The 12,512-nt window shown below is 42.1% G+C and overlaps 1 protein-coding gene across 10 annotated transcripts in view; it reads right to left on the minus strand.

Moving 5' to 3' along the window:
- Nucleotides 1–12,512, minus strand: part of LOC309372097 (membrane cofactor protein-like) — a 59,522-nt gene that overhangs the window by 27,100 nt on the left and 19,910 nt on the right. For all 10 annotated transcript variants that reach the window (XM_081915346.1, XM_081915342.1, XM_081915347.1 and 7 more), the window contains one exon: nt 2,112–2,300. In XM_081915346.1, coding sequence (XP_081771472.1) covers nt 2,112–2,300 — 189 coding nt within the window. The remainder of the gene's footprint in view (nt 1–2,111; nt 2,301–12,512) is intronic.

Here is a 12,512-nt window from a genome sequence, read left to right on the forward strand (position 1 = left end):
CTATTAACTACTGGTTAATTTTTTGCTTTTATGAGGAAAACTCTGGTACTTGGAGACTTGGAGAAATTAAATAGGAAAAAAAGGTTTTATTTTACAGAACAAAACTGGTAAAACAAAGGATGTGTAAGGAGATAGAAATCTTTCAAGAAACAGACTATTTATATTATATTAAATTTAGTGGATGTTATAGGCTTCCAAACACACAGCTTCTTTTCAGTTATTTCACTTCAGTTCCTTAAACTTAATTGTATAGATGTTACAGCTTAGGTCTTAATACTTGGGTTATTCGACATGGTTTCCCAACCTTTTATAAATCATATTCCTGAGGCTTCTTACTGAATGGAGACCCAAGTAGAGTGTTCCCTAAAAACTCTTTCTCCTGTCCCCTATTCAATTTCCCAGTTTTTCTGTTGTCTGTATACTCCTAAAAAAGGCACTTATCACTATCTTTCAAACTAAGCTCAGAGACTTCCTTCTCTGGCTACAGATATGATCCTCAGAACAGATCCCTCTCACACAGCTCAGGAGTTATGCTCCTATCCAGCAAAACACAAAGAACATCAACTCTCAACTGCCTTTCCTTTTCCCTCCCAAAGTGCTGACTCCCCCTCCCTCAGGCAAGCTGCACCTGCAGCCAGCGCCCTACAAGCTACACCACCCTGGTGGAATTTTGCAGCACTGCATCACCACACTGGTCTTTCTGAGCTTTACGTCACAGTTGTATACTATAAATACATGACACAGCCTCCTCAAAAATCCAATTAAGGTGTGTTAGGTGGGCAAGATAGGGACTTAAGATCAGATAGAGAAGGAAATGAACAACGGATATGAGGTACTGGAGAGTAAGAGGTTGTTCAGAACATAACAAAGAGCAATAAATTCCTACTGGTTAATTGTATGTTAATTGAGCAACCTTATAAATTTGAACAGAATTAGTCACATGAACAAAGCTTTGGAAAATAAGATGTTATAGCTAGTAAAAGTTATTTAATATGGCTTAACAATCAGAACAGTATATGAAACATGTTGACATCTCAAGGCCAGTTTTAAGCCTTTTTTGGGTCAATCTCATCTTTTATATATTTGGATTGCTGGAAGCAGAACCCTCATCTATGTGTAATCATTGTTAAATTTAAAAGGGAATACTTCAGAGATATGCAAGAAAAATGCATTTGAATGCAGAATGTGGCAGTGAATAGAGAACACGAGCCTAACATTACATCTAATTCTAGAACTAGGAAGGACACATCATGCTTAATGTATCACAGGTTCAGTTTAAACACAAGGAAATACTTTTCTGTGTATGGAACTTTGGAATCAAAATAAATAATGGCCAACAGTGCAAAGGACTAGAAAGAAACAGCATTAGAAAGAACAAATAGGACCAGCTACAACAAAATGCTGTGATATTCCGTCACCTTCCAATAAAAGGTAGGTAGACAGCCAGTTAGGACCTTTCTCCACCAAACAAATTCATCCTCTCCATTCAGTTCCCGCCCCCGGCTGTTAGCCAACCACCTGATAACCACCTTATCAGCTACTTTAAAATGAGGCTATAATTTAAAATTGCATTTTAACCTGTATTTTAAATTGGGTTTTTTCTTTTTCTCTCCCCGCCCCCTCTTTTCCCCTATTATGTTTTTACTGTGATTTTATTGGTGCTAGCTGCTCTGAGCTCGGCTCTGGCTGGGGAGGGCAGGGTATAAATAAAATTTATTATTATTATTATTATTATTATTATTATTATTATTATTATTCATGTTCCATCTTCATCAGGCTATTTTTGCCTATTTGGTTTCTTAAAAGTTGTTATTTGGTACTTCTGCAAACTTTGGGGTTCCTCCCAGGATGCTATTTCTCTGTTCTTGTTTCTTAGAAGCACCGCTGTGACTACAGTCCCAAGGGCATCCACCACCTAAGTCCACCACTGGGAGGAGTAATACTTAGAATATTCTAGTTTCCCAATTTAAGCCCTCAACATACTACAATAGAAAACCCTTCTGTATTATTTCCTAACTTTTTGAAGTGTCTGGATCTCCTCTAATCCACTGCTCTGATCTAAGGTGGCTGTTCGATAGTTTTACATATTCTGCAAAGTAAGTGAAACTCACCTTGACAAAACTTTGGATTTTCTGTTGACCATCTTGAAGTGGCAAGACACGTAAGAGAAAGAGTCACTCCAGGAATAGGCTCATAACCTGGAATGCATCGGTACTGCAAAACAGTCCCAACAGGATAACTGTCTTTTGTATCCCCACTCCTTAGGCTAGCATTAGGTACATTTACATGGGTGCAATCACCTGGAAATAAAAATTGATAGGAAGCTTAGAAGCTATGGGAGCGAAGTGAAGGTTCATTGTAGCATTGAACACTGGATGATTCATAAAGAAATGTCTACGAGATTTTCCTCTAATGGGATCTAATGAGAGCCATGTCCTAATAGATTCCTGGATTTCATTTACAGAGCATTGTTGGAACAAGACTGGCAACAGAAAGACTTACAGAGCAATCATAACCATAGCTACCTGGAAGTAAGCTCTACTGACTTCAGTGAGGCTTGCTTGAAGGTAAGTGAGGATAGGACTGCAGCCTTACTGTACTGGGCCAAAATCCTGAAAGATGAAGGGGACTATCCACTGAAGCATGTTTAATATCCCATTGCACACACTGCTTGTGAGTCTAGTGTCAGGTTGCCAAAGAATTACATGCTTTTCAAAACGGCAGTAGCTAGCTGAAACGCTTTAAGAAAGAAAGAAATGTATTTCATCATACATTAAGAACTATTTTCTTCACAACAAATTTACTAGAGCTGTAAGCAATTAACTATTGCAGCATTGGGGGTTTTTTAAGGATCTTGAGTAGATGAAAACATTAATTAATTTTGCAAATTCTTACATCTATGTTTTCTTCCTCCAATCCTGTGATGCAATCATGACAAATCCCCAACAAAATCCTAGTTCATTTGAAACCTTGCCTGTGACCTTTTGGTTGACCCTAAAATACATATATTATTGCCAAAGTATGGCCTTCAGCTTTTCAAGAATTAATACACAATCCTCTTATTGGAAGTGAGGCAATGTACAAAAAACATATTTACCCTCAGTGCTTCATACTTGGCTATTCCTGCTTAGGAAGTTTTGGAAGCAACAAGATAATGACACCCTTAAATTTTAGTAACATATAATGCACCAAATAAATTTACATGTTTTCTAGTAACTGCAAATGCCATTTGGAATGTTAGGTAGCTGTCTCACAACTACTTCAAGTCCATGCAATAAAAATTGTATTCAAAGAGACAGCAAAAGGAAACAAACACACAGTATTCAAATGCCAGGCCTGTCCAGCACATGTCCAATGTGCTTATAGAGCATGCTGCAGTGTTCAAATCAAGGTATGTTGTGAATACCATGGATGCTCATTTATGACACAAGCTCTTGCATCAGGTAGGCAGGCTGTCGCTTCTTTATTAAGAGCCCTCCCCTGAATGCAGTGCTCTTATGTGGCTCTGTGTCTAGCACTGCCTGGCTGCCTGGCTTAGTACTGACATCATTAGTCAAGGAGGCTCCCTGTTATTTGCTTTTGACTCTTGAAAACAGTACAAGACAAAGGAAGAGGAAAGCAAAAAGGACCCACAGCAAGGTCAGGGAAGCTCTGGGCTTGTCCAGAATTGCAACACATTATTCATATGCCCCAGCAGCATGTCAAGAGTAAGGCATCCAGTATAGTTAAAGGTCTTATGAAGTAAGGCCTGGAAAAACGGAAGATTTAAGGGGAGACGTGGTGGCTGTTTCCAAATATCTGAAGTGCTGTCACAGCAGAAGGCGGAGCAGATCTTTGTTGCTCCGGAAGGCAGAATATGAACAAACACGTGGGAATACTTAAAGAGCAAAGTTCAGGTAAACATAGACAGGTTCCTAGTTCCCTCCTGCCCTGGACGCGGGAATTGCCTTCGCCATCCCCGAGAAAGCCTTGCTTCGCCCGCGGACATGATTCGGCTCTGGAGGGAGACGGCATCCCGAAGCCCCCCCGCCTCACCTTGAACTCTGGACAGCGAGGAAAACAGCAGCAGCAGCAGCGCTAACGGAAACCGCCCCCTGCCTGGGAAGCCGGGAAGAGGCGCCATCGTACAAGAGAGAGAGCCCGGAGTCAGAGAAAGAGAAAGCGCCGCTGCAGCTCCCTCCGCAGCTGAAAAGCAAAGCGACGGAGCAGGCCCAGGAAACGACTCGACTGCAAGAGAGAGGCGGCGCTTTTCCGGCCAAGGGGCGTGAGCAGCGGCCTCGCTCAAAGGCTCCGCTGAGAGGAAGGGGGGGGGGAGCCGCACGAGGAACCAACTCCGCCGTTATCGGTTCCCGGTATTAGCTAACGCTCCAAGGCCGCCGCGCGCGTGCTGGTTGGAGGTTGAGGGCAAGAGCGCGCTCGGGATTGGCGGGTGGAAAATGTGGGCAAACCATAACTGAGGGGAAACCAACTTTCGGGTAACAGCCGCATCATGAGTCTGCTCTCTGACCCCTGACGGGAAGAGATAACGGGCTCCGTGCATGGCAGCCCAAGCTGGGGCGTGTCCAGCTGCTCCTGGTGTTGGGACTGGGGGACCTCGAGGGACCCGAATTCATTCCCACATAAGCTGTAATTCTCAGAGTGGTTTAACAATCAATCCCACTTCCCAAGAAACCCTGGAAATTAGCACTAGGAGGGGAATAAGAGCCCCCTAAGTCTCAACGCCGTACCCAACTACATATCCCATGACTGTTTAAAGTGTTATTTGTTGGCATCCATCTGCCTCAGGTGACAATGGAGGAGTGTGCCCTTAGGGGTGAAGTCAAAGTGCTGGAAGGCTGCAGCGCCTGCCTGTGCTGTAGTAGAGTATGATGCAGTAGAGACATGTTTTCTTGCATCTGGGGCAGATGAAGGCATACCACTTTAAATGTATAGTGCAAATAGGACCTAAGTGAACCCCACAGCATTGCACCTCTGGTATCATTTCCAAACAGAGTTGCCCTACAGGGCCCGCCCAGGCCCGGCTACTGCTATGGTTTCAATGAAGCAAGTATATCAAGTTTTTGTAAATCTCCTGTTCTTTTCATTAGTTTGGCTTAGAAGAGGATTGGGCAATTCAGACTGCCACTATCCACCCACAAGCACTACCCCTGCAAACATATGCACACAATCTGGCATCCATCTGTCTCAACAGGCAATGGTGTGTGCCTCCAGGAGTGAAGCCGTCTGCTGCATTAGCAGCACCAAAGTTACCCCCAGGATGCAAGCTTGGGCAGTGTATATGGAGGTCCTGTGCTGCCTAGACGATAAGACCCCCATCTTGGTCACGTTGATAATGGTCTAAAGGAAAGCAGAGCAGTGTTTTGTATCAACTTGGCTGCAGGAGTTGTCAGAAGGCGGCGTACAAGGTACCCTCCAACTGTCTTAGGAATTGTACTACCTATTTCTGTAGTGCTTACTCCTTAACAGTTGAAGAGTAAACAGTTGGTCCCTTACCTTTCCCGCTCCGACCTGGCCACAGTGATCCATGTGACAGTCACCTCCACGCTTGACTACTGTAATTTGCTCTACACGGGGCTGCCCTTGAAGCTGTCTCAGAAACTTCAGCGGGTGCAGAATGCTGCAGCGAGGCTCCTCACGGGGTCTCTGCCATGGGAGCATATTCACCCAGTGCTTTTCCAGCTGCACTGGTTGCCGGTGGAGTACAGGGTCATATTGAAGGTGCTGGTTTTGACCTTTAAAGCCCTTCACGGTCTAGGACCCTCATACCTACGGGACCGCCTCTCCCGGTATGCCACATGGAGAGCCTCAAGGTCCATAAATAGCAACACCCTAGTGATCCCGGGCCCTAAGGAAGTTAGATTAGCTTCAACCAGAGCCAGGGCCTTTTCAACTCTGGCTCCGGCCTGGTGGAACGCTCTGCCTCATGAGACCAGGGCCCTGCAGGATTTGATTTCTTTACGCAGGGCCTGTAAGACAGAGTTGTTCCATCTGGCCTTTGGCTTGGAGCCAATTTGATTCCCTCCCCCTTTCTTTTTTCTTTTCCTTTCTCCTGCGATGAGGCTACATTTTACTATTTTAATGTTTCAATAATTTAATGTTGTATTTTAATTTTGTTTTTAAGTTGTATTAATTCAACTTGTTTTTATTATTGCTTGTTAGCTGCCCTGAGCCCAACCTTGGCTGGGGAGGGTGGGGTATAAATAATAATAATTATATTATTATTATTAACCTTTTCTTCTCCCAAATATATTCCACAAGGCAGTAGAGGTTTAGGAACAGAGTTTTCCTTCTAGATGGTTGATGAGGTTGATGTGTCACATCTGCCCCCCACTTCCCTCTGAAGCACATGCAGAAACCACCTTCTTGACTGTTGGACCCACCATTGGTGTCATCTTCTCAATCTGCCAGAGCCTGTGTACTTCTGTTTGTCTATCTCAAGTTTCTTGCCAATCCCTGTATGTATAACAGAAGATTCATTATTCCCTCTTTCCACACTCTGTATACCGCTTTTAGTACCCTTCTTAGCCTTTTGTTGTAAGCTTTCATTTTCTAGTACATAGCTTCTCATTAGTGATGTCTCTGAAACTGGTCAGAATTTTGCTATGGCAGTGGGAGAAAAGCAGGAAGTACAAATGCAACATTGTTCTTCTCATGTGTTTATCTTTCTTATGCATTTACCGTATTTTTTGCTCTATAAGACTCACTTTTTCCCTCCTAAAAAGTAAGGGGAAATGTGTGTGCGTCTTATGGAGCGAATGCAGGTTGCGCAGCTATCCCAGAAGCCAGAACAGCAAGAGGGATTGCTGCTTTCACTGCGCAGTGATCCCTCTTGCTGTTCTGGCTTCTGAGATTCAGAATATTTTTTTTCTTGTTTTCCTCCTCCAAAAACTAGGTGCGTCTTGTGGTCTGGTGCGTCTTATAGAGCGAAAAATACGGTATGTTAGCTAAGAGATAAGGAGTAATCTGATTAGTTGGATTTGCCTACTTAGGATAGAAAGTAGTATAAGTGATGAGGTCAAATTCAATTCCTTGACATAGGGACTGGCATGACAACCACATTCTTGGCAATCCTGCCAAAATAATTGTTGTTACTCCCTTTCTGAAGAACTGTTGCATCATCCAAAGCAAGGCAAGGTATGAAAGCAGCGTATTTTTTTTATTTGTCTTACAGCCTCACCCACTCTCTGCTTTGCATATATTCATGTCTTTCACAATATGAGGAAATGGGGGATAAGTTTTATAAAGCAACATGAGGAAATAATAAAGAGTATAAATATCTCTAGAAAAAAATTACCAGTCTACCTTTATGTCGTGGGTGCTGCTTAAACTGTTCTACCCATTCATTTTTCTAAGGCTGATACCTTCAGCTGCTTACCAAACCTTTGACACTCTCTCTCTCTCTCTCTCTCTCTCTCTCTCTCTCTCTCTCTCTCTCTATATATATATATATATATATACAATGCGCAGTTCTTGTTCGCTCTGTGGCATGAAACAGTAAATATAAGTATTGTCATTGGGTTGTATTTAATACTAGTCCTACTCCAAAAATGATGAACATGATTAACTTAGTTAAATGGGTCTGAGTAAAACTTAGTTATCTTTTAACCCTGAGATCAAAAGCACTTAATGAAATAAAACTTATTATCAGTTTACATTGAGTAGCAAGTAATACTTCTTTGTTGTGTAGCCTAATGGACCAATGTTAAGACTTCCTTTGGGATACCAGGCTTCAAACCTCCATTCGGCATGAAGCTCATTCAGTTCCTTTGGGTAAGGCAATGTAACATTACACCAGGTCCAAATCTCATTTAGAAGTGAGGCTGCTGCTGCTTTGCCTTGTAGATGGAAAACAAGCTTTTAAAATAGTGTCTATGCCAAGTTGCCAGGTCAGATGACTGAGCTGAACAAGGTAAACAGCCTAAGTCCTCACTCTCTGGTCCTGCCTCAGAATACCCCTTTTGGGGGGACTTACACTGGCTTCAGCGCAGCCAGCTGAACAAGATACACCAGTGAATGATCTGCTGAACCAACATAGGGGCCTCAATGCTGGTTGAGCCAGGTATCTGTAGCATCCTAAGGTGCTTTTCCCGGCAGACCTTGCAATAGCACTGCCCACTTAGGTCACTCTTTCGCAGCCTAACCTACAGATAATGTGAGATAACCATATATTAGCATCTTGGAAGAAGGATCTTGATTTAATATGCTGTAAACCACTTTGAGGTTTTTCTTAAAAATATAAAGCAGTATAGAAATTAAATAAATAAACTAAAATAAAAAGGGTGGGATAAAGTAATGAGCAATAAATGAATTATCATCCTGAAGGTCTGTTGGGACATCCAGATTTTGGATAATCAAGAGAATTCTTCAGATATTTTGCTCTTTCCTGGAGCATAACATTTTAGTTCCTCAAAGCAGAACCATTTCATTGTGTTGTTGTGGTAATTGCTACAAAAGTATTTTAAATAAGGTGAGAGCAGCTTTTCATCTTTCTAAATCCTTCACCTTTTTTAGAATGCCGAAATCTCATGGTGAAATGAATTGTTCTGTTCATTATGAAATTAAGTCTAGCATCTTATGGGATTAATGAGTAATTTGTTGACACTATTATAAACTCAGGGAGTTTCCCCATGCTCCCAAATCAAATCCTGTATATAATGTTTTTAAAGGAAAAACGGAATAAAAATGTAAAAAGCTTTAAAAAATGGACAGATATGCTCCCCCCACTCAGTTTACTATATATTTTCTCCTCCAGCACACGCACGCACGCACGCGCGCACACACACACACACCCTGCATAAACACAGGAAGGCTGAAATTAGGGTGAAGGGAGGCTGCTTTATTGTTACTGAATAGTGCAGCGAGCAGACCAGATACACACATTATTTTTGGAGAATAATACTTAGGGAGATTTTTGCCTAAGGAAAATCACTATTGTCAGCTGCCCATAGGCACAAATGAGTAATTAAACCCTCCCATGGTTAATCTATTTCCACATAAACTAGCCCATAATGATTTTTAAAGTAAATATAGTTTATGACTTAAGTGCTGACTTCAGAGAGACTACCTCGTGGCACTGTAGAGGATGTGATTTCCTTTTATAAAACAAACAGTCTGATTCTTTTTATTGGACAGACTATTTAAAAAAAATGATGTTATCTTTCTGAAATGTTCAGTACGGATGGGCACAGTACTGATGTCATGAAAATACTCAGTTCCCACACCCTTTCCGCTTTCTGACTTCTTCCTGCGGTTGCTGAACAGAGTATAGCTAATAATATATTAGCAATTGAAGGACACAAATGGATGTGTTCACACCTGCCTTTTCAAGCAGCTTACTCCTGCATTAAGTTCAGCAGTAAAGTGCTTCACTTCTATAATATTTGTTTGGCTTTCAGTGGAAATCAATAACTTCCTTTTTACTGTAATGCTGTCCCCATGCCAACAATAACAGTGACTTTACTTCCTGGTTAGAAGCCTTATAACTTGATACAAAAATGCAAAGCAATGGAGAGAAGACACTCAAGTGAGGATAAAACACCCCTTTATATCTTGCTTGCGTGAATGGGCAATAAAGAACTAAAAAACATGCTGTGGTGCTGTGCATTTGACCCCACCCCTTATGATATGCGGTTCCTCCTGGCCCCACTCCAACCTGAAGCCGGGAAGTCCTTATGCCTTTTCTATTCTAAAGAATCAGCCCAGGCCATCCCCTCTCCAAAGCTAATGCTTCCTCCCCAGCTCTGCTCTGCGCAATCTGATAGTGCTTTTGCCTGGCTGGAACGTGTTCTTGAACTGTGATAATGCCTCTTGTTTGCCTGGATGGAGGGCAAAGAGATGTCCTCTAACTTTTGCGTGGCCGGAAAGTACCCTATTGTAAAATGTTAGAGATACATCAGTTGCTCCATCTCCTTTCCCTCTTGTCCCACCCACCATTGGCATGTAGCAATTTGTCAGGGCTGAGGCCAATGGTTATTACATTTACCTTTTTACGTTGTTGCCTCCTGAATTGGGAAAAGGAAACCTAAAATATCTTGGAGGTATGAAAAAAAGGGGAGGGTTCAGGTTATTCCACCGAGTGGGTTATTCCACTATGACAAGGCCTTCCATAAGAGGGCCTCCAGCAATCCCCATGCCAGGTGGAATCTACGTAACAGTGTTTTCTGGTTCAAGCTGGTGGACCCCATATCAGGGAGAGGTCAGAGGGCCTTTAAACAAAGAAGCCCTGCTTCCAAGCGGGACCCCTTATGCCATGTTTGCTGAAAGTTTAATCAGGAGGCCTGCCAAAGACCTCAATGTAAGGTCATGCACACGTGTGAACTTTGCCTCGCTCTCCACCCTCAACCCACTTGCACCTGTACTCTTGCCCCCCACAGCTTCTTTTGAGGACCCTGGGGCTACGGTCCTGGGGGGACTAAGGAAGGATATTTGCACCCTGCCCCTTCCACTGGTGTGGGAGAGAGGGAGTAATCACCCACCCAAACCTCAGGTCCTATGCTCCCTTGCCCTCTCTCCAGTACACCCTGCTGCCTTCCACTTGCTTCTGTTTTTGTTCCCAGACTGCCAAGTGGTGGGTTATCTTTGGGAGGGCTTTACGAGGGTCTTCACATACCAGCCATAGGTGAGTGCAGGTATTGGAAGTGTCAAGCCAGAAAGTGGTTCAAGAGCTACCCAAAATTGCCACAGCAAAAATAAACAAGCAACCAATGGCCAACTGGATTGTGGGCACCTTCTCTCAACCAGACTTCAGGTGTCTCCCTAGCTACGGTGCCCAAGAAGGTACCAGGGGAATTCAGGTTAATACACCACCAGGTTCTGGCAAAAGAAGTGGATTATAGGATAAATGGACCACAAAAGAAGCCCATTGAACAAGAATCATTCAGAACAAGTGATATGTTAAGCCTAGATCCCTTTAAAAGCTTCTTAGGCCAACAGGGATACCTGGATGCATGTTCCAGATGTACATCATTCCCAGGCTCTGGCTATGCCTATTTGGCCAGAACCAAGTCAGATGCCTAGCAACTTCATTGTAAACAAAACTGTGACCAGCAGGTTTGCCAATTCTTGCGTTAAGACAATGGCTGAGCTTTTATATGCTCTGATGCACAGAGGAAATCTGTAACCTCTGTGCCTCCACCCTGTTCTTCTCCAACCAACCTTGGTGAGGACAACTAATTTTGCACCACAGCTGGGGTATGTGGAAGAAGACTGGTGGAGGTACAGCAGCTTCAGCATTACCCAAAGTCCAGTGTATTTAAAAAGTTTCTCATCTTGGCAAACACTTAGCAACTCTAGCCATTTAATATACCCATAAAATTGATCCAACATTTAAGTTAAATATAAGTCAAATATAGATAAGCTAGATATAGATTCAAAGTGCAAAACTATACACATGCACTCAAAAGTAAGTACAGTGGGCTTTACTTCCAGGTAAAATGGGTATAAGATTGCAGCCTAATGGGTTTTCATTACAACACCATTAAATAGGATGCAGTTTATACTGAATCATTTTCATTGCGTAATCCTGGCACCACAGGGGCAGCAACCACCACCTTGTATATATAATTTGATTTGTTGAGAACTAGTGTCAACGTATATCAAAGACTATCCCAATAAAAATTCTCATTGGAAGAAAATTGCTTATAAACTCTATCAATGAGATATAATGTTCAATTGTTTCCTTTCTTAAGGCAGCAGAAAACAGAGCCAAACATTATTAGCACTTTTCCAGGAACACAATTTTAAAATACATTTAAGTAATCAGGGGTATGATCAGAGGAGATATAGATATTTAGGTGGTCTTGGTTTGCTTCTCTTCCCAAAAAATCCACTGTAAGCATTATGTTGGATACCTACTGTTAGTTCTTAAATTACTGCAATAATGTAATGAGCGAGCTTTTGAATTACTCAGAACTCTTCTTCAAGGTGGATATTCAGGAAGGTCAACCAGCCAAAGATTGAGAAGAGAAGAGAAAAAATATGTTTCATGACATATGCCCATGACACACATTTTCCCTTTTCTTGTCTTTAATGAACATTTAAGCCTGAAGACAGAGTTCTAGTGAACCCAAATGCTTACTCCCTAATTTGTGATGCTTTAGCTGTTCCTTATGGTAATGTGCAAAAAAATAGAAATAAATCTTAGATGCCAAAAAATAGGATGGGTTCTTTATTTATACAGTACATCCAATTAGATTCTGTCCAAGACAATAAAAGACTTGACTCTCTATGCAAATCTAAGTCAAAGTTATGTAACATTTAATACTGTAAGTAGGCCTTATCAAACATGCCTTCAAAGTTCAGGGAAATGTTTTTCTAGCTAAGGAATATCTACATTTGCATGCAAAACCAGCTGATACAGGGGTAATCTGTTGCTTTTCTCATTTCTCCTCAACTCAACAGCTCCCTACTGTAGTGCAGTCTAAGAAGAGAAAACATAATATGATCCACAAATTGTATGCAGAAAAAGGAAAAATGAAGATTAATCTTAAGTTTTTACTTCCAGTGTTATGCTT

The sequence above is a fragment of the Podarcis melisellensis genome, assembly GCF_964234715.1.
Source record: "Podarcis melisellensis genome assembly, chromosome: 6".
NCBI classification, from domain to species: Eukaryota; Metazoa; Chordata; class Lepidosauria; order Squamata; family Lacertidae; genus Podarcis; species Podarcis melisellensis.